The sequence below is a fragment of the Stegostoma tigrinum genome, chromosome 24 (assembly GCF_030684315.1).
Source record: "Stegostoma tigrinum isolate sSteTig4 chromosome 24, sSteTig4.hap1, whole genome shotgun sequence".
NCBI classification, from domain to species: Eukaryota; Metazoa; Chordata; class Chondrichthyes; order Orectolobiformes; family Stegostomatidae; genus Stegostoma; species Stegostoma tigrinum.
In genome coordinates this window covers 6,377,005-6,403,409 of record NC_081377.1, presented here as the reverse complement: position 1 = coordinate 6,403,409, position 26,405 = coordinate 6,377,005, and the positions used below count along the sequence as shown (strand labels likewise).

At 46.0% G+C, this 26,405-nt stretch overlaps 1 protein-coding gene across 4 annotated transcripts in view; it reads right to left on the bottom strand.

The window, feature by feature from the left end:
- map7d1a (MAP7 domain containing 1a) overlaps positions 1-26,405 on the bottom strand; it is a 248,191-nt gene that overhangs the window by 164,421 nt on the left and 57,365 nt on the right. Inside the window, exon 1 of one of the 4 annotated variants that reach the window (XM_059654256.1) lies at positions 15,948-16,412. The exons of the other annotated variants lie outside the window; for them this stretch is intronic. Within the exon in view, the coding sequence (XP_059510239.1) occupies positions 15,948-15,984 (37 nt within the window). The 5' untranslated portion in view covers positions 15,985-16,412. Of the gene's footprint in view, positions 1-15,947; positions 16,413-26,405 lie in introns of those variants that run through there. 4 annotated transcript variants of the gene reach the window in all.

Genomic DNA, 26,405 nt, shown 5'->3' with positions numbered 1-26,405 from the left:
ACCACACAGCAGTAATGTACACTGACAGATCGGCATATGCCAGTACCACACAGCAGTAATGTACACTGACAGAACGATATATGGCAGTACCACACAGCAGTAATGTACACTGACAGAACGGTATATGGCAGTACCACACAGCAGTAACGTACACTGACAGATCGGTATATGCCAGTACCACACAGCAGTAATGTACACTGACAGAACGGTATATGGCAGTACCACACAGCAGTAACGTACACTGACAGATCGGTATATACCAGTACCACACAGCAGTAACGTACACTGACAGATCGGTATATACCAGTACCACACAGCAGTAATGTACACTGACAGTTCGGTATATGCTGGTAATGCACAGCTGTAATATACACTGACAGATTAGTATATTCCTGCATTGCGATTCAATACTGTCCACTGAGACAACGATACATTCCAGAACTGCACCCTAGTAAGATACTGTGACAAATCTGCTCACAGCAGTACCGCATCACAGCCATGTATCGGTGGCAGATCTGGACACTTCAATATGGCGTCAGACTAATATACATTGATAGATCAGTGCACTTTAATACTGCATGCCAGTAATTTAGATATTTTCGAATCAACCTGCTCAGAGATGATATTACACTCCCCTGGACAAAGTGGCCCTTGAACCCAGCCTCCTTGGCTCAGTGGTAAGGACACTACCACTGGATCACAAGAGCTTCTACCTGTAATATACGCTGACAGTTCAGTACACTGCAGTACTGTATCCTCATCATGTACAATGACTGTTCTATACACTACAGTCTCATAATACTCGATGACCAAGGGACTAGTGAAACTGAGAAACAAACAGAAATTAGTGTTAGTGAAGCGGTAGTACTTGAGAAGTTATCTGAACTGAAGGTTAATAAATTCCCTGGACCAGAGTGTCATTTCAGTGTTGAAGGACATGGCTAGAAAGATAACGGATGCATTGGTAGCTATCTTTCAAAATTCTACACACTCCGGAAAGATTCCAATGGACTGGAAAGTAGAAAATATAGCCTCACTATTTCAGAAAGGAGGAGGCGGGAGAATAGAGAGCTACAGAGTTGGGAGTCAATGGGTGGATAATTGTTAGAATCTGTTTGAAAGGATGTGATAAATTGAACATGTGGAAACAGTGGCAAAATTGGGCAGTCAACATGGATTCATGAAAAGAAAATCATGTTTGACAAACCTATTGGAGTTTTTGAAGATATCACTTATAGCAGTGATAAAGGGAAACCAGTGGATGAGGTGTATTTGGATTTCCAACAGGCCTTTGATAAAGTCCCACACAGATCAGTAAACAAAGTTTAAGTTCATGGCAGATAAAGCAGATATGTTAGCATTGATTCCACTCACTCCTTCTCTATTTTTGTCAACAGCATAAAAGCATCAGCTCCATGTCAGTTCTGAAGAAGAGTTACACTAGACTCAAAACATGAACACTGTTTCTCTCTCCACAGGAACTGTGAGACCAGTCATTGAGCAGGTTCAACTCAAAGACTGATCATTTTCTTGGGACCACAGGCATCAAGAAATAAGGAGATATTACAGGAAAGTGAAAATGATGAAGGTGATTGGCCAGTCTAACTCGATTCTTCCTGAACTTTTGTCCAATGTGACCCCATTTTGACACTCGAAAAGTGTCACCACACCTTAGTGAGTGATGGGGGAGGGTCGGAGATCTATTACAGGAGGGTAAAGGTGGCGGGGTTGGTGGTGGTGTCAGCTATTGCTGCCTCAGAGCCCAGAATCCCAACATTTCAACTCATGACCTTCTTAAGGGTTGTGGCCCCTACTTTGTGAAGCTATGATCTAACTCAATGGTGGAGCAGACGTGACAGGCCAAATTACCTACTCCTGTTCTTATGTTCTCTTACATATAGTGACAGATCATTATACTCCAGTATTGCACCTAGAAATACACAGTAGCAAATATGTGCACACTAGTACAGTAATATACAAGGATAAATCAATATTCTGCAGTAGTGCATCCCAGTAATATACACTGACAAATCTATATACACCAGTATTGCAACTCAGTAACATGACACTAACAGATTTCTACACACTGGTACAACACCCAAGTACTATACTCTGGAAAATCTATACAATCTCCAATACTGCAAACCCCTTATATGCACAGATCTGTGTACTCTAGCATAGCACCAAAGTAACATATAGAGACACACTTCCATGTGTCCCACAGTAACATACCGCAGTGTTAGTGACAGACCCGTGTCCCACAGTAACATACCGCAGTGTAAATGACAGACCCGTGTCTTACAGTAACATACCGCAGTGTTAGTGACAGACCCGTGTCCCACAGTAACATACCGCAGTGTTAGTGACAGACCCGTGTCTCACAGTAACATACCGCAGTGTTAGTGACAGACCCGTGTCTCACAGTAACATACCGCAGTGTTAGTAACAGACCCGTGTCCACCAGTACATTGCTCCAGTGTTACTCAGCAAATTATCAGGGGCTGATAGTACTGTGCTTCAATGTTATACTGCTCGAAATACTGACTGCATACACAATTCACAAATCCTCATTTGCTTTCCACAATTCAACAGGACATGAAATCACAATTCCAACCTACACCACATTGTGATATTTGACTGACAACAGTGAGGGAAGGTGCCTGCAGCTTTAATGATAGAGGACAAGGGAGGTATGGCTTCTCTGGGTTAGTACAGTCTTTCATTGGCTCCAAAGACATGTGTTCACTTTATTACAATTGCCTGTTCTATCTTTTAAGTCTATCAGCTGTTACCATGACTGACCTTCAACTGTTCTGCTAACCACTCGAGACCTCAGCAGCTGCACTGGTGCTGGGAATGGGGGAGGGCCAGCTCGGAGTTCACTTCCCTCAAGGTTCTGAAAACACTTACAAAGCTCTGGCACTGAGTTCTTATCATTTATCAACCCATCAGGTGTTTTACTTTGGCCAGAATTCTCTCAGTTTGCTGTTTGAAGAGTGAGAATTGAGCAGGATGAGGTTAATATCTGCTCAAATTAATCATTCCTTTCCTCCCACTTTGCTGACAAATGCTGAGCTCACAACTGCATTCAAATCACTTCCACAGCCATGTCACAGTGTGTGATTTACAGCCACTTCCAAATCCACTTTACAAACACCATCCCCTGAATACAGATAACATTCACAGTTAAGATGGTGAAATGGCAGCTAATTACGACTTATTCACCAATTTGAATCTCAAATTTCACTGAGTAAATAGTCCTTCCAAATGAATTGACAAAAAATACCTGATAAAGAGAGCAATGAGGCAGTACTACTTGGCCCTCATGGTGGAGCAGATTTGACAGGCCGAATTGGGTCCTTTAAAACTGTACCACAGAACCAACAGTACTAATCATCAAGGTGGAAAGGACAAAAACTATCATAATGCCCTGAATATGAGTAATCATCAAAGCAGGACAGGTAAACTTTTCTGACGAAGGGTGTAGGCCCGAAATGTCAGCTTTCCTGCTCGGCCTGCTGTGTTCATCTAGCTCTACACCTTGTTATCTCAGTTAAACTTATTGACGTTTTCTACAAACAAACAGGATTTATGTAGTTATCTTGCAGTGACTAACCTTCAAATCAGAATCATTGTTCTAAACTGGTCAGAGATTGTAAGATTCTCCCCACATTGTGTCCTCGCAGATTTTAGGGCCAGTAGCTCTCCTTTCGAGTTGCACTTGCTCACACTTAATACAAAATCTCGGTTGCTAAACTTTCTGTGTAATTTGGGAAGAGAAATCACAGCAGATACTACGTTCTTTGCTCAAGGATTTATTTCATGGTCACAAGCCATCTCTACCGCATTTCTGGTGTTTATAGATTTGCTGCAAAGTCTGTTGGCTTTAACTCAGTGTTGACAATTCTACTTCAAACCACAGTTTCTCTTGATCCAACAAGGCCCTAACCCACCACAGAGGTTGGATCTGTTTAGCTTATGTAAGTGGGTCTTCCAACCACTTGGAGACCTCTCTGCCACCTCTGCTCAATCCGTCAGCAGAAAGCTCCAAAAATAATAAGTCAGCAGGACATCCTCTTGATTCAAAGAAACTGCTTCAGCTTTGTGCCAGAGAGCAAGTTAGGTGTCCAAAGCAAACGTTTTCACAGACTGTGGTTTTTAATCCAACCTCTCAAGTTACAACACTGACCACTGCTTTTTCACCTTCACTTCCCAGAGTCGCCTTGCTCCTCGATGTGAATCCCACCCTCACTCCCCCACCCTGTGGATCCTTTGGTGTCCTCCACCACTTGTCAGCCTGGACTCTATCAAAGAAAACACAGACGCACCAACATGATACAGACAGGTTAAGTGAGTGGATGAGAATTTGGCAAGTGGAGTACAGTGAGGGAAAACATCAGGTTGGACACTTTGGCAGGAAGAATAGAAAAGTGTAATATTATGTAAAGGAGGGAAATATTACTAAATGAAGGGAAGCTCCGGAATGCTGCAGTACAGACAGATCTGGGCCATCCTTGTATGAGAATCCCAAAAGGTTAGCATGCAGGTACCGCTAGTAATTAGGAAGGCAAGTGGAATGTTGGTCTTTATTGCAAAGGAGATGGAGTATAAATCTAGGGGACTCTTGGTATGGGACAGCACAATGGCTCAGTGGTGAGCACTGCTGCCTCACAGCACCAGGGTCCCAGGTTCAATTCCACCCTCAGGCAACCGTCTGCATGGGTTTCTTCTGGGTACTCTGGCTTCCTCCCACAGTTCAAAGGTGTGCAGGTTAGGATGGATTGGCCATGCTAAATTACCCATAGTGCCCAGGGGTGTGCAGGCTGAGTGGGTTAGCCATGGGGAATGCAGGGTTCTTAGCATGGGTCGGGGGCTGCTCAGTCTGGGTGGGCAGCTGTTTAGAGGGTCAGTGTGGGCTCAAATGGGCTGAATAGCCTGCTCCACCCCACAGGGATTCCATGAGCTGTACAGGGCCATTGGTGATACTGTGTCCAGTTTTGCCCTTCTTATTTACTAAGGGTCATAATTACATTGGACATAGTCAAAGCAGGCTCATTCGGAGAAATCTGGGGAATGAAGGATTTTGTCTTACGAGGAAAGGTTGAGTAGGTTCAGCCTACAATGAATAAGCCGTGACCTACCAAATTTCAAGATAGATGTGGAGGGTATAAGGCGTTTTCAAATAAGGGGATGTTTGATTTAAGATGGGGATGAGGTTTTGTTTTCTCTAAGAGGATCAATTATCCTGGGCAACCTTTACACCAGCGAGGCAACGGCAGATGCTCGGAGAAGGCAAGCTTCGGGCCGCACAGTGGCTCAGTGGTTAGCACTGCAGCCTCACAGTGCCAGAGACCCGGGTTCAATTCCCACTTCGAGCGACTGTCCGTGCAGAGTTTGCACATTCTCCCCGAGTCTGTGTGGGTCTCCTCCGGGTGCTCCGGTTTCCTCCCACAGTCCAAAGATGTGCAGGTTAGGTGGATTGGCCATGCTAAATTGCCTGTAGTGTTCAGGGGTGTGTGAGTTATAGGGGGTGGGTCTGGGTGAGATGCTTCAAGGGGCAGTGCGGACTTGTTGGGCCGAAGGGCCTGTTTCCACACTGTAGTAAATCTAATCTGATGTGTCATTAACATATTCACTGCTGAGGTTGACTGAGTTTTCACTGACAGCAGTGTTTTGACTGACAAGGGAATTGAGAGTTACAGGGAGATAGGATGGGAACTGGACTGGAGGCTCCAATCAGTTCAGCCTGGAGAAGCCAAGTGGCCTACACATGACCTTGTTTCTTACGATTGTAATTTGACCCTACACCCCAATCCATACCCTGTCCTGTATGCCCATATCCGTACCCCTACCCACTCTTAATCATACCCTCCAACACACACCAAGTACAAACAATACCCCCAAGCCAATCCCTCCTCGGTGCCACAGACCATCCCTGCCACCTTACACCAACACACCACCATCCCCACAGCCCATGGCAAGTCCCATGTTGCATCCGCTCAGGGTCAATGCCTTAGTGGAGGGACACACTTCAAGTGAGTGAATCATTTGCAACATTGGAAAGCCAGGCCCCGCCCCAATGATTCAGTGAATGTGGAAGCTCTCGCACCAGGCTGCTCCTAATAGATTTAATTAATCGCCTCGCCAGAGAGGGAAAATAAAACCCTGCACCGCAACCCCGTGTTTATAGAGACAGTACCAAACACCCACATTTGGAACGGCAAAGTCTATAATTGTGCAGCTGAGTAATTATCACCAGTGAAGCAGCCGCTGTTTGCTTACAGACCATTATAATTTACTGAGCTCCCAGTTTCAACACTAGCAATTCGGGGCTGAGAAGCCTTTTAAAAATATCCTGCTCCTAAATGACTGCTGCTACCATCCCTCTGACAAATTGTCATGAAATATTAAGCTTAGAGAAGACCAAGTAAAAGGGAAAACAGAAGATCGTCTGCATATCACTAAAACTTTCAGATTTGGGACGATGTATGGTAAAGACAGTAACTGCATTTGTACAGCACCTTTCAAAACCTGAGGAAGTCCCAGATTGTTCATGCAATGAGGTACTTTTTTGAAATACTATTGTTGTGGACAATCAGGAAACACAGCAGCCATTTTGCACCGTGCAAACAGCAATGTGATGGCGACTCTGTTTTCTGAGTGAGGTTGGTTGGTAAATATCGCCCAGAGGCAGAAAATCCCTGGCCTTTTTAGAAACAACATCCTGGGTTCTTATGATCCAAGTGAGAGGGCAGTCAAGGCTTCAGTTTCGTCCCCGCCTCCCTAACCTGTTCTTCCTCTCACCTATCCCCTCCTCCCACTTCAAGCTGCATCTCCATTTCCTATCTACTAACCTCATCCTGCCCCATGGACCTGTCTGTCTTCCCCGGACTGACCTATCCTCTCCATACCTTCTCACCTATACTCTCCTCTCCACCTATCTTCTCCTCTATCCATCTTTGGTCCGCCTCCCTGTCTCCCTATTTATTTCAGAACCCTCTCCCCATCCCCCTCTCTGATGAAGGGTCTAAGCCCGAAACGTCAGCTTCTGTGCTCCCGAGATGCTGCTTGGCCTGCTGTGTTCATCCAGCTCCACACTTTGTTAACTCGGATTCTCCAGCATCTGCAGTTCCCATTTCTGCTTCATTTGAAGGCCAACAAGCCTGCACTCTCTCCATCTTACGCCAGACTGTCAATCTGAATTAGACAGTCAGGCCCTTGCTCTGGGACTCAGACCTAAGACCTGCCCTCCAGTCCAGACAGCATCCTGGTAAATCTCCTCTGCACCCTCTTGAAAGTTTCCACATCCTTCCTGTAATGAGGCTCCCAGAACTGAACACAATGTTCCAAGTGTGGTCGAAACCACAGTTTTATAGAACTGCAGCAAATCTCACGGCTCTTAAACTCAATCTCCCTGTCAATAAAAGCCGACAAACCATACGCCTTCTTTACAACTCTATCAACTTGGGTCGCAACTTTGAGGGATCTATGGACATGGACCCCAAGATCCCTGTGTTCCTCCACACTATCGAGAATCCTGCCATTAACTCTGTATTGTGCATTCAAATTCGACATTCCGAAGTGAATCACTTCACACTTTTCCAGGTTGAATTCCATCTGCCACTCCTTTGCCCACCTCTGCATCCTGTCAGAGTTCCGTTGCAACCTACAACAACCCTCCACGCTGTCCACAGCTCCACCAATCTTCATGTCACCAACAAACTTACTAACCCACCCTTTCACTTCCTCATTCAAGTCATTTATAAAGATCACAAACAGCGGAGATCCCAGAACACATTCCTGCAGGACACTGCTGGTCACTGAGCTCCAGGCTGAATACTTTCCATCTACTACCACCCTCTGTGTTCTAATGGACAGCCAATTCCCTGAATCCCATGCCTCCTAAGTTTCTGAATGAGCTTACCATAGAAGAACCTTATCAAATGCCTTGCTGAGATCCATATACACCACATCCACTGCTCTACCTTCATCAACGTGTTTTGTCACATCCTCAAATAATTCACTAAGGCTTGTGAGGCATGACCTGCCCCTCACAAAGCCATGCTGACTATTTCTAATCAAACTGTGCTTTTCCAAGTAATCATAAATACTGTCTCTCAGAGTCCTGTCCAATAATTTGCCCACCACAGAAATAAGGCTGACAGGTCTGTAATTCCCAGGGTTATCCCTGACATTTGCCACCCTCCAGTCATTTGGTACTACTCCAGCAGACAGTGAGGATGCAGAGGTCATCACCAAACGGGCAGCAATCTCTTCCCTCGCTTTCTGGTTACGTCTACCACAATCCAACTTACATCTATACACCATGCAAGAAGCTGTGTCAAAACATTTCACAGGGGCTTCGGCCATCAAATTCGATGCCAAATAATTGACATCTACGGGCTTATGGACCTGGTGAAATGAGTCTTTGTGGGCATGGCGTGATGCCCCCCCCCCCCTTAGTTAAACAGCCCATAAAACCATCAGGGTGAGCAATGAATCACAGATTCTTGGGTGAACTGCCAGGGAACAACACAGCTCTTGGCAATACACAGCCTGCCCACCGCCACACTCCAGAGGAAACCAAAGGTGTTAAAATTAAAGAACGATCAATAAGTGAGTATAAGTCCTCACTGCACAATGTTGACATGTTCTATGTATAACTAGAAACTATCTCCATTCTCATTGAGGTGGGGGACTATGACTCATTGGGTCCCTTCTGGTCTCCAAGCCAGAAGGTTCTGGATATAAGCCCTAATCTGAACACTTAAGCACAAAGTATAGACCAAGTGCAGTACGAAGGGAGTGCTGCACTGTCAGAGGCACTGTCTTTCAGAGAAGGCATGAAATCCCATGACAGATGTAAACGGTCCTTCAGTACTACTTCAAGCATTCTCCCTAGCGTCTATGTCAATAGCCATCCCTCAGGTAGTGTCACTAAAACAGATTATCGCCATCTCGTTGCTGTTAGTGGGAACTTGCTGCATATAAATGGTCCGTTACGTTACTATGGTGACTGCGCTTCAATGTCCACAAAACATTGCCTGATGTCAAGTAAGAATCTATTTTAATGCATGCCTTTCTTCCTTTTCAAGCAGTCCTTGGTAAAAGGCCTGGAGGTGCAGTGGGTGCAGATGAGGAGAAATCTGTTATTCTGTGACAAGTTGTTGTGATTTGGAACACACTTGCCCCATAAGCTGGGGAGGCACTTTTAACAGGAACTCTCAACAAAGAAGTGGATTTATACACAGAAATGTTGGTGGGGGAGTCAGTGGGGGGGGGGGCGAGAAAAAGAGACAAACTAGCTTTACAGGCCTTTTCAGAGAGCTAGATCGGCAGCAGGGGCCAAATGGCCTCTTTCTGCGCTGAATGTTTATACAGTGTTGGTACCTTTAAGAAGGATTAAAAGTGACAGGGGCAGGTAATGGCAATTTATTTTGCAGCACTGCTCTGCATCACGCAGAAACTAGGTTACCACTGACATGCGCTGAGGGAAAATTCCAGAAGCTATGGGAAGGAGAGATGCACGTTGCATAAAATCTCACCCTTTCAGGATCCTGTTCTGGGTAAACAAGTTGTTAGGCCTCCAGCAAATAGCCTCTATTGAATATGTGAGGCGATCATTAACTTAAACCTCATGTTAGGAATGACCTAGAGGGGAAAAAATTGGTGCAATGCATCTTGCACAGCATAAGCAATGCACCAAACCTAGTAAAGAGTTTTCACATCCTCCCACACTCACACAAATCCTGTGGGTGGTGCTGGGTGTGAACTGAGATCTCTCTCTCTCTCTCAGCCGCCATTTTGTTTCATCGATCAGTAAAGACCGAGTTCCTGAAAGGGTTAACAGTATCCCAGAGGCCAGTAGGATGTGAACCCCTCAATCATCAGGACACAAACGCACTGGCCACAGGGTCGTACCCTGCAGTCATCAGAGATCATAAACCCAGTGATTTCACTGGGCCACTTACAGCTCAGCTGTGGTCAACTGCACTTGTAATTGGGAAGAAAAGGATGGGGACGTGGGGAGGGAACGGGACAGAAGAGGGGAGAAAAAAACAGCAGCAGGAGAGAAAAACAGGAGAAGGGGGAATGGAGAGCAGGAAGGAAAGGGGGAGGTGGGAGGAGGAGGTGAAATTGCATGGTAATGGATCCCATATGCATAGGCTTTAACAAAGAAGTCATTGGCAGTATTAACTCCAAACCTTCTGAGCATGGCCTCTCAACACATCTTCAATTCACTGCTCCATTTGGGATGTCACGGGTCAAACGTCAAACACATCTTCGGCACAGTTGCTACAAGTTGACGTCAGAAGAAGATTGTGTCCCATTAATTCCCTTGCCAATGTTAGGGGGATAATTTAAGGTCATACTGAGAGACTCTGCTGGCTCTCTGACTGCTACCAGTCAGGTAATTTGAGGGAATAGTCAGTCTTTGGGTGTGGGGATGGTGTTGAACTCCCTTGCTCACTGCCCATCCACAAAGAAAAAGGTCAAATCGGCAACACTGCAGCAAGAATGGCTTCTACCTCACTCAAACTGATGCCAACAACCAAATACTAACCCCCGTAACTCTACTGATATCTCCAGAGTTTACATTATACACTTAAATAATCTGCTCCTATTTTGCATCCTCTGAAAATGCTGTGGTTCGGATATTGTAAATATAAATCACCCATCTCCAGCTCTGTTATTAAAATTCCTAACAACAGCATGAATTGATGTAGCACCTTCATGCAGGCTTAATCAGACAAAATTTGAGCACCAAAAACGGTGACAATTAGGAGAACCAAAAGAACTGCGGATGCTGTAAATTACAGCAACAAAAACAAAGTTGCTGGAAAAGCTCAGCAGGTTGGGCAGCATCTGTGGAGGAGAAAGCAGAGAACAGTTCTGAGGAAGGGTCACCAGACCCAAAACGTTAACACCGTTTTTTCCTCCACAGATGCTGCCCGACCTGCTGAGCTTTTCCAGCAACTTTGTTTTTGTTCCTGACAATTAGGAGAGGTGACTCAGAGCTTCATCAAAGATCCAGCAATGACATTACCAAAGGATAGGGGAAACTCGAGGGGATGATTAGCTTACTCCTGCTCCTAATCCACATGTCAATATAGAAAGGTAGATTTTAAGGACTAGCTTAAAGGACGGGAGGGAGAAAAAGGTTAAGGGAGAGAATTCCAGAGTTTCGGGCCTAGACAGCTGAAGGCGTGGTGCAAATTGGCAGAGTTCTGAGATGGTTTTGGACTGGAGGAGATTACACTGACAGGGGGTGGGGAGGCTGCGGAAAGATTTGAACAGAAGGCTAATAATTTCAGGATCAAGGTCGCAAGTCAATGTGAGAATGTGGACAAGGGGCAGGGTCTTGAAGCGAGTTCGGGCATAGCTTGCACAGGGACATATGATGGCAAAATTTCATCAGTAATTCTGAAGATTGTTAAACTGACATTTTTCACTTTTGTTCCAGGATTGATCACGGATAGATTATGAATGAGATGACTGCCCATCCCTAATTGTTCTCTGGGTGGTGACGGCTCCTTGAGCTGTTGCTGTCTTTGGGGAGTAGGGATACTCACTATGCTGTGAGGCTACATCAATGTCAGATGGTTTATCCAGTTTCACTCCTTTTTTTGGACTTTGTAGAGAGATGTTTCAACTGAGTGATGTGTGAGGCCATTTTGGATGGCAATTCAGAGTCAACTACATTGCTGCAAGTCTGGAGTTACATGTAGGTAAGGTGGCAAACTTCCTTCTACAAAGGACATTGGACAACCTGATAGGATTTTGTGACCATCGACAGCGCTTGTGTGGTCACCATTATGTTAGTTGTGCCAAGCTAGACTTTTTTTAAAAGTTGAATTCACTACCTGTCATGCTGGGATTCGAACCCGTGTGTCAGTGACCTTATCAACCCAAATCACATTTTCCCCCTAAATTGGAGCCCTCCACACTGCTTGATGCTGATAGGGGACCTCAGTGGGATACAGGAGGCCAGCTGGCACCCCATCGACTTGTCTCTGAGTCAACAGCCGCTATCATTGTCTAACTGGCTCTGCAAAGCACATTTAACAAAACCCAGCGATAGTGGGAACTGCCGATGCTGGAGAATCTGAAATAACAAGGTGTAGAGCTGGAGGAACAGAGCAGGCCAAGCAGCATCAGAGGAGAAGGAAGGCTGACGTTTTGGGCCTAGACCCTTCTTCAGAAATCATAGTGCAGCCTCCTAGACATTAGGGACATCAAACATAGACTAGCTCATCACTTTATGGAACACAACTTCAGCCTGCAGCACTGACACCAAGCTCCCTGCTACCAGTCATCTCAATCCTCCACCTCGCTCTCGCCCTGCCCTCGTTCTCCCGCAGCCCTCCGTGCCCTCGCTCTCCCTCTCAGCCTCGCCCTTGCTCTCGGCCTCGCCCTCCGTGCTGTCGCTCTCGCCTCCACTGCCGTCCCTCTAGCCCTCCCTGCTCTGCCTCTCGTCCTCCCTGCCCTCTCTCTCGCCCTGACCGCCCTATCCTCTCTGCCGCCCTGCCCTTGCTCTAGCACTCTCGGCTCTGCCCTTGCTCTTGCCCTGGCGTCTCTGTGGCCCTGACGTCCCTGCCCCTCACTCTCGCCCTGACCGCCCTGGCCTCCATGCCCTCGCTCTCGCCCTGCCCTCCCCGCCCTCGTTCTGCTGTACTGTTCCAATAAACATGGAACATCGAAATGTACAGCACAGGAATGGGCGCTTCGGCCCATGGCCAAACATGATGTTAAATTAAACCAATCCCTTCTGCTTACCCTTGGTCCTTTTCCTTTGCATATTCATGTGCATATCTAAGAGCCCCTTAAACACTCCTGCTGCATCTGCCTCCACCTCTGCTCCTGGCAGTATGTTCTAGGTTCCTACCATTCTCTGTGTAAAAAACCCTACCCCTCATATCTCCTGTAAACTTTCCACCTCTCACCTTAAATACAAGCCTCCAAGACATTTCAGGTCTGGGGAAAATGAAGGTCAATATAAGCTTGAGGAACACAGACACATCTCTTCACTGGACACTTTATAGCCCTTTTATCTCAACAATAAATTCAACAATTTATATCTGCCCCTTTTTAAAAGCAGTTTTTAAAACTCCTTGTTTCTTTATTAACTTATTCTGACTGTATTTGGATAGGGCTATCTTGCCATCCAGGTCTCCTTCATTTGCCTCTTACAGACTTATTACTGTCTTCATTAACTCCTGCACCATGAAATCTTGTGTGATTTTAATCGCTCCTCCTCCTGTCATTTTACAAAATCTGTGACTTACATTTCTAACATTTTTCAGGTCTGATGTAAGGTCACAGACCTGAAACATCAATCTCTCTTTCTCTCTCTCCACAGAGGCTGCATGGTCTCGTGAAAATTCTCAGTAGTTCTGTTTAATTAAAATGCCAAAGATTTAGATGGAGGATAGGGTTGAATGAAATGTAGGAATCAGTGCTGAAAAGTCACACAGGAAACATTATTTACAGTGACTCAAATGCTGGCTCAGTGGTACTGTCCTTGACTCTGTGTCAGAGGTGAGACTTGGAGAGTGCTGCACTGCTCAAGGTTCTATCTTTCAGACGAGACATTCATCTGAGGTTCGCTCCCTCAGCTGAACATAAACAATTCTATTGCACAAAGAAGAGCAAGGGAGTTCTGCCCAAGCATGCAAGATAAAATGGCTCTCTCAATCAACAGCTCAAAATTCGACTTTCCAGCCATTTTTGCACTGCTACCCATGGGAGTTTGCTATGCACAAATCTCTGCCATGCTTCCTACAACAATGACTGCACTTTGAAAAGATTTCACTGGTGGAAAATGCTTTCCGGCAGGACGTGCTGCAGAGCAGTGGGTATCGTCCTCTCCTCTGGGCCAGGGGTTGCAGGTTCAGGTCTCAGCTCAGACCTTGATGTCCATACATGACAAAACCAGAGTACTATCAGTTTGTAAATAGGCAGACAAGAGGAGTGGGGGAGTTAGGTCAGTCAGAACCATACAGTGCAGTGTAACAACATCCACACACATGGTGAAACACCGTGGGCAGGCTCTGGAACGAATAAATACTAGCTCCCTTCCAAAGGGCCAGCACTGATACACTTTAGGATGTCCCATGATCATGGAGGGTGCTATAAAGTCTTTCAAAGGACCCTGAGTGAGAACCAAACAACCAGAACTGATCCCAAAATTGAAAGTAAGGAACTACAGATGCTGGGAACATGGAATAAAACCAGAAAGTCCTGGAAAGACTCAACAATATCTGGTAACTTTCTAATATCTTTTGTCCCTGTTATTCTAGTGCAAACTTTGGTCCTTATTAATACCCAATCCACATCACTATGCTACAGCATCAGTTAGTGATGTAGGTTCCTGATGGTCGATGCAGGCCAGTTGTAATGGCCCAGGATTACTGCTGACCTGGAGATCACATACAACCCAAATAAAAATGGACATGTGATAATCCCATGTCACACACAAAAGATGTCCCACAGCAGTGAGTGCTGGGTTTACTTTGGGAAAAATTTCACCTCCTCTTGAAAGCAATGATCCCACAATCACTATCATACAGACTCCTAGTGTGGAGCAAGGGGTCTGTCACAGGGGAAGGATCTGTCACAGAAACCAGAAGACAGACAGGGGGAAGAGAGGGCAAATGGGGGGAAGAGGAGAGGAGGACAGGGGAGAGGGGGAGGAGAAAAAGTCAACCTTTGCTGGCTTCTCTACACTGGTGACTGTCTGAGAGATTAAATCACCCAGAACTTCTGACAATGAAGAGGTTGGGCATTCAATGAGAACCGCTCCGTTTTGGGTCCAAGATACAGAGAGAGAAAACATGAATGGTGTGAAGTATGCAACTGGGCAAGATAATAATGAGACCCACTGCATCTCCCATTCTCCCTGGGACAGATGGGGGCGTCGACTGGGAACAGCTCAGCTTGGGGCCTCACCGTACAGGACTGCTCTGAGACCCTACCTTACCAAACACACAGACATAGGGATAGAGGCACAGACACACTCACACATACAGAGATAGATTCTCAGATACGGCCACGCAGAGGCAGAGACAAAGACACACACAGAGAGACAGACGCACACAGAGTCATACAGAGGCAGAGACAGACAGATGGACACACACACACACACACAGACAGACAGACACAGAAACAGTCATGCAGAGGCAGAGACAGAGACAGACAGACGGACGGACACATACACACATACATGGTCACCCAGATACGTGGCCACGCAGAGGCAGAGACACAGACAGACAGACACACACACACAGATACATGTTCACACAGAGGCAGAGACACACACAGACAGACAGACACACACACACACAGATACAGAGAGATACATGTTCACGCAGAGGCAGAGATACAGACACAGACAGGAAGACAGACACTCTGAGAGCTCTGCAGCACAGCAGAGGATTAAGCCCCACTGTCCTCCTCCCCCGCACAGACAGTGGAGGGGCGGGGGTTGTCCTTTAGAAAGCCCACCCCCTACCCCCAACAGGCCCCGGGGCGGATTCCGATGCGGTGATCTGTGAAGTGGGAGCAGACGGGGAGGGTGGGGCGGCTCAGGGAGCCAGACAGACACAGAGAGAGCAACGGGAATGACAGACCAGTCAGTGAGAGTGAGAGAGCTCTCACACACACAATCACTGCACTCTCATCTCCATCACAATACACCGCAACTGCAAATGTGCACGGCCACCTCCCAGAGAGAGAGAGAGAGACGGCCTGAGTCTAACCCAGCTTTCTGTCTCTCTCTCTCTGTCCATGGATAATGTCAAAGGAAATGTTTCCGCCCCGGGAGAACCGGATCCGCTGGCAATTCAGATAGACTGTACTTGTTTGTTCGACCCCACAACATTGATAGGGGACGATTGCAAAAGGCTCGGGGCTTTTGTTTCGTTTTCCGGATCTGATCAGAGACTTACACTGAGGTGGGCTGGAAGCGTGCTGCTGGTTTTCCATGGCCGGTCGGCTACAGGAGTCTTCACACAGTCCCACTCGGAGCCTGGGTCATTGCTGCCTTTTTTTAAAAAAATCCCCGGAGAGAAAGTGATTCCGATCGATCGGGCTCTAAATTCGACGGGGGCGGGGGGGGGATGTAGGCGATGGCAGAAGTCCCGACCTCTCGCTCGAACTCCACTCTCCCTCCAACAACAGCCAAATAAAAGTGTGGGATGTCAGGAGATTTTACAACTCAACTTTCTCCTCCCCCCTTTTCTGTGTGTAATGGTCGCAGGGACTGCATCAGCCTCGATCCATCCGCAGTAGCCACCAGAAAGGAGAAGGCAAAAAAAACTTGGCCAGTGCACTAGATAATGAATCTCTTCCTACCCACCCCCCCGCCGAAACACGCCTTCGCTTTTTTTTAACAACAGAGCTAGGACTGAACCAGTCACAGAGTGGCTGCAGCACAGGACAATTTATCAATGACTCTCTACATTTGTGGTAACTCTCTCTCAGCCCCTCGCTGGCCATCTGCATACCGCAGCCCTGCCCCCTAGGAAGGGGTACTGAGGGGCATTTCTCTAACCCCTACCGTATCTACTGGGGCTGACCCATCCCCTCTCCCTACTCCTGGGTTATTGGGTCATTCTGTGCCTGGTCTCACATTTCAGGGGGGTTGGGGGTGGGTGTGAATCTCTTTAGGACTCTGGGTGGAAGGATTTCCGTTTCGCCGCCGTTAGCTACACGTTCAAGCCTGGGACCTCCTAGTGCCTCAAATGTATGTAAATATGGGATTGTATTTTAGAGTCAAACTCCAATGTTTTGTTTTTTCCTTCAAATGCAACTGTACAGAACGCCTTCTGTGACTATGTATGCATACATTTTTTTAAAGTAATAAAATATGTTTTTGATTTTTTTTAAGAAATGGGTGAATCGCCTGGGGTACAAACACACACACAGAGCGAATGGTCAAGCCGGGCTGCTATTCAGATAGTGAAGCTGATAAGAACAGAGACTGCCTTTCTGTCTCTCTCTCTCTTTCTGTCGCTGGCCGCTTGCATTGCTCATTCCGAAGCCACTCAATACCGATCCATCGGCAGTTCCAGCACCCACCGCCTCCCCCCCGCCCACCCTGAGCTTTCACACCGCCCCACGTTCACCCATCCCTGGCTCAGCCCAGCACCCACATTTCTGCACTGACACAAAGCTGTGGCCAATCAAACCAAACCAAAAAAGAAAGGAATGCTGTGATAATGGGAACTGCAGATGCTGGAGATTCCAAGATAATAAAGTGTGAAGCTGGATGAACACAGCAGGCCAAGCAGCATCTCAGGAGCACAAAAGCTGACGTTTCGGGCCTGGACCCTTCATCAGAGAGGGGGATGGGGGGAGGGAACTAGAATAAATAGGGAGAGAGGGGGAGGCGGGCCGAAGATGGAGAGAAAAGAAGATAGGTGGAGAGGAGAGTATAGGTGGGGAAATAGGGAGGGGATAGGTCAGTCCAGGGAAGACGGACAGAAAGGAATGCTGTTTGAGGCAGAGACCCACCGGATGCGCCAGAAATGCTGTTTATTGCTATGGTTTCCGCACCAACTAGTTTTAACAATACTTGGAATTAATTGGACAAATGAAATATCAAATTCACTGGCATTTATTGGTTAGATTTGTGGAGGTGCGATAGAGTGTCCACTCGCTAGAGATGCCCCAAACACCTTAAAGCCAAGGAGGATAAAATACTGCCAGTGTATGTGAAATACCGAGCCCGATTACAATCGTACAGTTATACAGCACAGAAACAGGCACTTTAGTCCCACTTGTCCGCCCAACCAGACATCCCAATCTGACCTTGGCCCATTTCCCTTTAAACCCTTCCTATTCATATATCCATCCCAGATGCCTTTTAAATGTTGTCATTGTACCAGCCTCCACCACTTCCTCTGGCAGCTCATTCCATACATGCACCGCCCTCTGTATGAAAACGTTACCCCTCAGGTCCCTTTTAAATCTTTCCCCTCTCACCTTAAACTTACTCCCTCAAGTTTTGGACTCCCTCACCCTAGGAAAATGAACCTTGGCTATTCACCCTATCCATGCCCCTCATGACATTATAAACCTCTGTAAGAACACCCCTCAGCCTCTTCCACTCCCAAGGAATAAAAGTCCCAGACTGTTCAGCCTCTCCCTGCAGGTCAAACCCTCAAGTTCCAGCAACATCCTTGTAAATATTTCCTGCACCCTCGCAAGTTTAACAACATCCTTCCTAATAGGATGGATTGTACATATAACCAGGTGTAGTGTGATTTCTGACCTTATCCACCCAAGTCCAACACCAGCACCTTCGCATCATGATGAAAGAATTGTCGACAGTGTTCTAACAGTGACCTCACCAATGTCCTGTGTAGACATAACGTTACGTCTAACTCCTATAGTCAGTGTTCCAACCAATGAAGGCAAGTGTGCCAAATGCCTCCTTCACTGCCCTGCCTACCTGCGACCCCACTTTCAAGGAACTATGCACTTCCACCGCTAGGTCTCTTCTGTTCAGCAACACTCCCCAGGGCCCTGCTGTTAACTGTATAAGTCCTGCCCTGGATTGCCTTACCAAAATGCAACACCTCACATTTATCTAAATTAAATTCCATCCACCACTCATCAGTGATTGACCCATCTGATTGCAGTCCCATTGTAACCTAAGACAATGCTTATTCCACCTATTTTGATGTCATTGCAAATGTACTAACTATTTGCAAACTAATTGCATCTGAGATGAAGAATTTGAGGAAAACACCACCCTCGATGTTAGACAAAATCCCATTCATGAGAGAAAATGCTTATCATAACTAATAATATGACAGTGCGCTCTTTAAGCTGATGAACAAATCTTTTATCCAATCGTATATAAGCAGGTACATTATCCAAGAGTTGGCATATTGTACCCTGTGATAATTCTCTTCGCTGTCCACCACATCACCTAGTCTGGTGTCATCTGCAAACTTACTAACCATGCTTTCTATGGTCACATCCAAATCATTTACATAAATTATAAAGGTCATGTTGACCATTCATCATCGATCTTTGCCCTTCCAAATGTATGTAAATCTTGTCCCTCAGAATCCCCTCCAACAACTTACCCACCACAAATTAAGGCTCACCCTTATATAATTCCCTGACTTTTTCCAGCTGCCTTTCTGAAACAGCAGCATCACATTAACCATCCTCCAGTCTTCCGGCACCTCACCTGTGGCTGTCAATGATACAAATATCTCAGCAAGGAGCCCAGCAATCACTTCCCCAGCTTCCCACCAAGTTCTGGGAAACACCTGATCAACTCCGAGAGATTTATCTACCGTTATGCATTTTATCAGCTCCAGCACCTCCTCCTCTATAGTATGAAATCTTTTCAAAACATCACTATTTATTTCCCCAAATTCCCTAGCTTGCATGTCCTTCTCCACTGCACATACTGATGCTAAATATTCCTTTAGTATTTCACCCATCTCCTGTAGCTCTGTACATGGATGGCCATGCTGATCTTTAAGGGCCCAATTCACTTCCTGGTTACTCTTTTGCCCTTAATGTACTTACAGAATATATTTGGACTCTCCTTAACTCTATTTGCCAAAGCTAAACTATGTGCCCTTTTTTGCCTTCCTGATTTCCCTTCTAAGTATACTCCTACTGTCCTTATACTCCTCTAGGAATTCATTAGATCCCAGCTGTCTCTACCTGACCTATTTCTCCATTTTTTCACCAGAGGCCAAATTTATCTCATCACCCAACACCTACCGTACTTGCCCTGCACACTTCTGTCAATCTACATCAAATTAATAAGACACAACAACAAAATCAGTATGATACAAAGTAAGACAATTTCCCATACCAGTATGATACACAGTGAGCTACAGTGTTCTGTGCCAGTGTGAGATACAGTGCCCTGTGTCAATGTGATACACAGTGAGATACAGTGCCCTGTGTCAGTGTGATATACAATGAGACAGTGTCCTGTGTTGGTGTGATGTACAGTCAGATACAGTGTCCTGTGTGTGATATACAATGAGACACAGTGTCCTGTGTTAGTGTGATATACAATGAGATACAGTGTCCTGTGTTGGTATGATATACAATGAGATAGTGTTCTGTGTTGGTGTGATATACAGTCAGATACAGTGTCCTGTGTGTGATATACAATGAGACAGTGTCCTGTGTCAGTGTGATATACAGTCAGATACAGTGTCCTGCCTGTGATATACAATGAGACACAGTGTCCTGTGTTGGTGTGATATACAATGAGATACAGTGTCCTGTCTATATGATATACAATGAGACAGTGTCCTATGTTTGTGTGATATACAATCAGATACAGTGTCCTGTGTGTGATATACAATGAAACAGTGTCCAGTGTTGGTGTGATGTACAGTCAGGTAGTTTTCTGTGTGAGACACAGTGTCCTGTGTTGGTGTGATATACAATGAGATACAGTGTCCTGTCTATATGATATACAATGAGACAGTGTCCTATGTTTGTGTGATATACAATCAGATACAGTGTCCTGTGTGTGATATACAATGAAACAGTGTCCAGTGTTGGTGTGATGTACAGTCAGGTAGTTTTCTGTGTGAGGTGATATTTGGTGTGGCAGTGTTCCATATCAGGGCAAATGTGTCTTGGTGTTCCAAAGAAATCTGATGCAGTAACTCAGTGCCAATGGGGTTGGTATGAAGCAATAAGGGGCCACACCTGGAATATCCTTTGTAATTCCTGGTGACATAAACTGGGTGAAGACAAATCACTCATGGAATGCCCAGATAATGAGAGAGAAGAAAAGTGGTGGACTGCATTTATATAGCACCATTAATGTTGTACCATACCATGGAGCCTTTTGGCCATGAAATGAAATCTGCCACTGAGCGAACAGTGAAGACATGACTAAAATCTTCGTGAATGAGATTGGTGTTAGAGTACATCCTAACGAAGGGGAGCAAGGTCGAGAAATAAAGAGGTTTTGGGACTGAGGGGCAGTTCCTGACCTTAAAGTTCGAAGCTTGAACACATCATGAGGAAATTGAAAGCAGGAAGGAAGAGGCAAAGACAGGCAGAGCAGGTAGTAAATATTACACAAGGATGCAATATTTAATATGGACACGGTTTGTGATCAGATGTGCATGAATTTACTGGTTGGTTTGTATGCTGGGCAGGGAGAGGATGGGGATCGTGATAGCTTAACGTCTCACGTTTTTTTGAAGCAAAAACACAAATGACTGGGCTTATTTACCTGCAGATTAATTACAGGATCAGATCTTTCCAGCACAGTCACTTGCCTGTTTTGTCCAAATGATGCCCAGAGGTAGGACTCAGTTCATCAGCTAATTATGCTTCTGCCCTGTTCTCCTGCAAATGATCTGCAAGTTGCTACATTCGCTTGATGTTTAAACCCTGGTGTTGCCTCTGGAACTGTTCCTGAAGTTTCTCTCTTCCCCATCATATACGACAGTCAGTGGGAGCGGGTAGGATTCTCATGTTCCCTGTTGTGTGAGCCGGAATTCTAATAGTCCACATACCAGTCAGCGAGAGGAGAGGCTTGTTATTGAACATTAATCCTCACAATGTGAGCACGCTGACAGGGCCAAAATGTGCAGGAATATCTTCCCAGTCATTGTTTAATATTCCCAAGCCAGGCCCCATGAAATGCTGAATGATGAGTGGACATGGTAACACTCTGAAGTTACATACGGACCAGACACAGTAAGGAACAGCAACATTCCTTTACAGTGATCCAACTGGGCTTTTGAAACAATCTTGCCGTCATTTTTTTTTAACTATTATCATATTTTTACCAGCAGCATGTTTAAAATCAGGATTCAAATATTGTTAGGCACGGCAGAGATTTGAATGGGGCTTACATCATCATTAAAATAGGAACCAATAAAAGAGGGGATTTCAAACATTTGGAAGCAAAGGAGATGTTTCAATTCAATGCAAATTCACAGAAACTAACATAAATTATAATATTGAATAAACCAGAAATTATGAGAGGGTTGCATTTAAAGAGTTTGAAAACAACACTTTAAAAATCAATTTTTTTTATTGCATGTTTACAGGAAACTGGGTATTTCTGCTTCACACAGCACCTCCTGACCACCCACCCAAAGAGGACCCTGAAGAGAGTGAAAGCACACGGGGAGAGAGTGAGAGCTTGGGAAGAGAGAGAGAGCGGGAGCACATGAGAAAACAGAAAGCAGGAAAGCATAGGGAGAGAGCAGGACTGCATGGGGAGTGATAGTGGGAGCACGAGGAGACAGAGTGGGAGAGAGTGAGAGCTGGGGAGAGAAAGAGTGGGAGCAAGGGGAGAGAGAGTGGGGTGAGAACGAGAGCTTGGGGAGAGAGAGAGAGTGGAGTGTAGGGTGATAGAGGGGAAGGGCACAGTGAGACAGCGCGGGTAGTGTGAGAAGACAGAGAGTGGGAGAGAGCGAGAGCTTGCAGAGAAAGAGAGTGGGTGCAAGGGAAGAGAGATAGCGGGAGCACGCGGGGAGAGAGAATGGGAGAGTAGTAGCATGTGAGAAAACAGAAAGCAGGAGCGCCTGGGGAGAGAAAGGGGGATAGGGAGCATGGGGGAGAGAGCAAGAGCACACAGAGAGAGTGCAGGTAGCACAAGGAGACAGAGTGGGAGAGAGCAAGAGCTTGGGGAGAGAGAGTGGGAGTAAGGGGAGAGAGAGAGAGAGCAGGAGCGCCTGGGGAGAGAAAATGGGAACCTGAGGATTCAGAGTGCAGGAGGCAGCGAGAACGAGAGCTTGGGGAGAGAGTGCAAGCAGGGACCAGGGGAGAGACAGCAGGAGAACGCGAGGAGAAGAAAGTGAGAGCGTGTGGGTAGAGAGGGAGTGGGAGCACAGAGAGAGCAGGAACCCTGGAGGAGGGAGCAGGAGAGTGAGGTAAATAGAGAGATGGCACAGGGAGAGAGGGAGTGGGAGCACAAGGAAACAGACAGTGAGAACATGCAAGGAGAGTGAAAGCGGGAGCAAGAGTGCAGGTGGAGAGAGAGACAGAGAGGGGAAGTGGGTCTTGTTAAATCTCTGGATGACAGTGTGGAATGACAAAACTGAACAGAGGTGATTGGAAAAGCGTCTGCAAATGAAATCGCTGCAAGGCAAGGATCAAAATAAACTTTCTGAGCCGTCCTCCCGTATATTCCCCAATACCAGTTTTTCATTTTAAGGAGCTTCTTTCTCATTAACCCCCTTATAGGTTAATACTTTCATGCTATAACATGACATATTCCCGTATTTGTGTTGAGGCATGGGGTATTTGCAGGATGAGAATTGAACAATATCCTCAATGATCATCACCATTCCATTAAACTTACAGCCACTGCACCCAAAGAGACCATTGTTTTCCTGGACACCACAGAATTTAAATCAGTGCAGGACAAGAAACATGAGTAAGCAATGAATGATTTTTTTAAAGTGTAGCTCATACACTTCTTTAGAAAAAACACATAAACACATCAGGCTTTAGACTGATGAGGTCACAGCTAAATAGCTGCATCTTTCTACCCATCACAGTTAATGCACCTCAAATAATTCACCGTGCATGAGAAACTTTCAAAGTGAATGTATTTGAATGCAAATCTCTATGAAATAAAATTCTTCACTGTTAAATTACCCAGTTTGTATCTTGGTCATTCCAATAACATCCATTACATTTTTTCCAGCTTTGTACTTTCTGAGCTTCCACCGTTATAAGCTGGAGATTTCACATTCATATACAAGGTATGCATGACTGGTTCCCAGGTGTTTATTACACTATTGAAAGTTTGACCACTGCTCTCTCCCCTTTGCAGCACCTCACTCACTTTTTATTTCCATCTCCACTGTCAGCAGCCCCCCTCTCCACTTACACTTTGCAGTATCTCTTGCCTTTTGCAATCTCTCACTCTCCGCTGGAGGCCCTTCCTCCTGAATACAGCTCCCTTCTCCCTTTTGGGTTGCACTTCATTCCCAGACTCCTGGATTAGATTAGATTAGATTAGATTACCTACAGTGTGGAATCAGGCCCTTCGGCCCAACAAGTCCACACCGCCCCTTGAAGCATCCCACCCAGACCCATCCCCCTATAACCCACACACCCCTGAACACTACGGGCAATTTAGCATGGCCAATCCACCTAGCCTGCACATCTTTGGATTGTGGGAGGAAACTGGAGCACCCGGAGGAAACCCACGCAGACACGGGGAGAATGTGCAAACTCCACACAGACAGTCGCCTGAGGGTGGATTGAACCCGGGTCACTGGCGCTGTGAGGCTGCAGTGCTAACCACTGAGCCACCGTGCCGCCCACTCCTCCGACCCAGTAACCTTATTCCTCCACCCTGACCCAACATCCTAGCTTTGTTTACATTCCCATCCCCAACCCCAACCATGGAGTCACCAGGACCACCTGCCCCTGCCTCACTTCCTCTGCACCCCCAGCCTCACCTCTGTCTCTCCGACCTCACTTCCTCCTGCCTCACTACCTTTGACCTTGTTCATGTTTACTGTCGTGATTATAACAAGGTCAGCCAGGTGAAGCTCATAGAATATGAGTTCCCTGAATGGGGCTGTTAATCTGGCTGACACATATAAACAGGAGGGTCAGGGGCTCTGTTCACTCTGAGAGCTGGCTCTGAGGGAGCTGGAGCAGTGTTGAATCCTATGCACATTTAAATAAAGAGTGGCTTGGCGACAGGATACCAGTCTCTGTGGAGTTATTTCATCAAGAACTCAACTCGTCTCTACTGCTGGAATCACAGGCTGCTTTATGCCTATCAACAACAAATACAAGAGAGAAAACAGTTTTTGATTGGAGGAGCAGCCCCTCAGAAACAATGCCAGTTCAACTTTTGGTCACCCTCGTGACTGAATTTTCCTGGATACTTTGGGGATTCCCAGGGAGAGTTTGCCTGGTGCCCCTCCCTGTATGTTACAATGCTTTCACAATCTTTAAATTGAGTTCATCAACACAACTGTATTTTCCAGAATCCATGAGGAAAAGTGTTCTCCATATAGCACTGAAAGGTCAAAACCAAACATTTCTTCAGGGAAAAGGTATAATTCCCGGGAATTATCCACCATGGTACAGCAAAAATCAATCAGTAATAAAAACAAACAAAAAAAATGCTGGGGAAACTCAGCAGGTCTGGCAGTATCTGCAGAGAGAGACACAGGGTTAACGTTTCAAGTCCATATCAATGTTCTTCAAAACTTGAACAAAATCGATTGACATTACCTTGTCAAATGACATCTGAACTACCTGGCAGACCGGGAATTGTTATTCGTGCTGACTTGACAGATTTGCACACTGGTAAACATTTGGTGCTGTCACTGACAACTGAGGCAGATTTCCAGTTGTAGAGTTTGATACAAGTGCTTCAATAAAAGCCATCCTTGCAAAGTTTGACCAATGTTTTTAGTTTGGAGTTCCTCAAACAGTGAGGAGTGACAGTGGATCCCCCTTCAACAGTACATTTGTTAGCTGTTTGGTTTTCACTCACCAAATAAAATCATATCTTACTGGCAAAGAGCTCATGGAGAAGTCAGAGATAACATGGTGTGTGGCTGGATGAGGACAGCAGGCCAAGCAGCATTGGAGGAGCAGGAAGGCTTGACGTTTCGGGTCAGGACCCTTCTTCAGAAATCTTGGAGAAGTCAAGAAGTTTATTCTCGATAAAAGTGATGCATACGCATACCGCTGACAGCAAGTTATTAAACTTCATTGTGACACAGTGACCCCTCGTTCTACTCCTTTCCAACACCAGAGGATGAATAATGATTGCTAAGCAGGGTTCACAAATCATTACATACAACACATCATTCTTCAAAGCACTGAGGAGCCAATCATGAATATTCAATTCTAATATTGGCATTGCAAATGAAGCTAATCACATCTCAGATGAAGAACTTGAGTAAAATAACACCACACCCAATGTTAGACAAAATTCCATTCTTGAAAGAAAATGTTTACCATAACTAAGTAACAAGGTGACAAAGTAAGCTAATGATCAAATCTTTCATCCAATCATATATAACCAGGTACATTATACAACATAATAAAATGTGAGGCTGGATGAACACAGCAGGCCAAGCAGCATCTCAGGAGCACAAAAGCTGACGTTTCGGGCCTAGACCCTTCATCAGAGAGGGGGATGGGGGGAGGGAACTGGAATAAATAGGGAGAGAGGGGGAGGCGGACCGAAGATGGAGAGCAAAGAAGATAGGTGGAGAGGGTGTAGGTGGGGAGGTAGGGAGGGGATAGGTCAGTCCAGGGAAGACGGACAGGTCAAGGAGGTGGGATGAGGTTAGTAGGTAGCTGGGGGTGCGGCTGGGGCTGGGAGGAAGGGATGGGTGAGAGGAAGAACCGGTTAGGGAGGCAGAGACAGGTTGGACTGGTTTTGGGATGCAGTGGGTGGG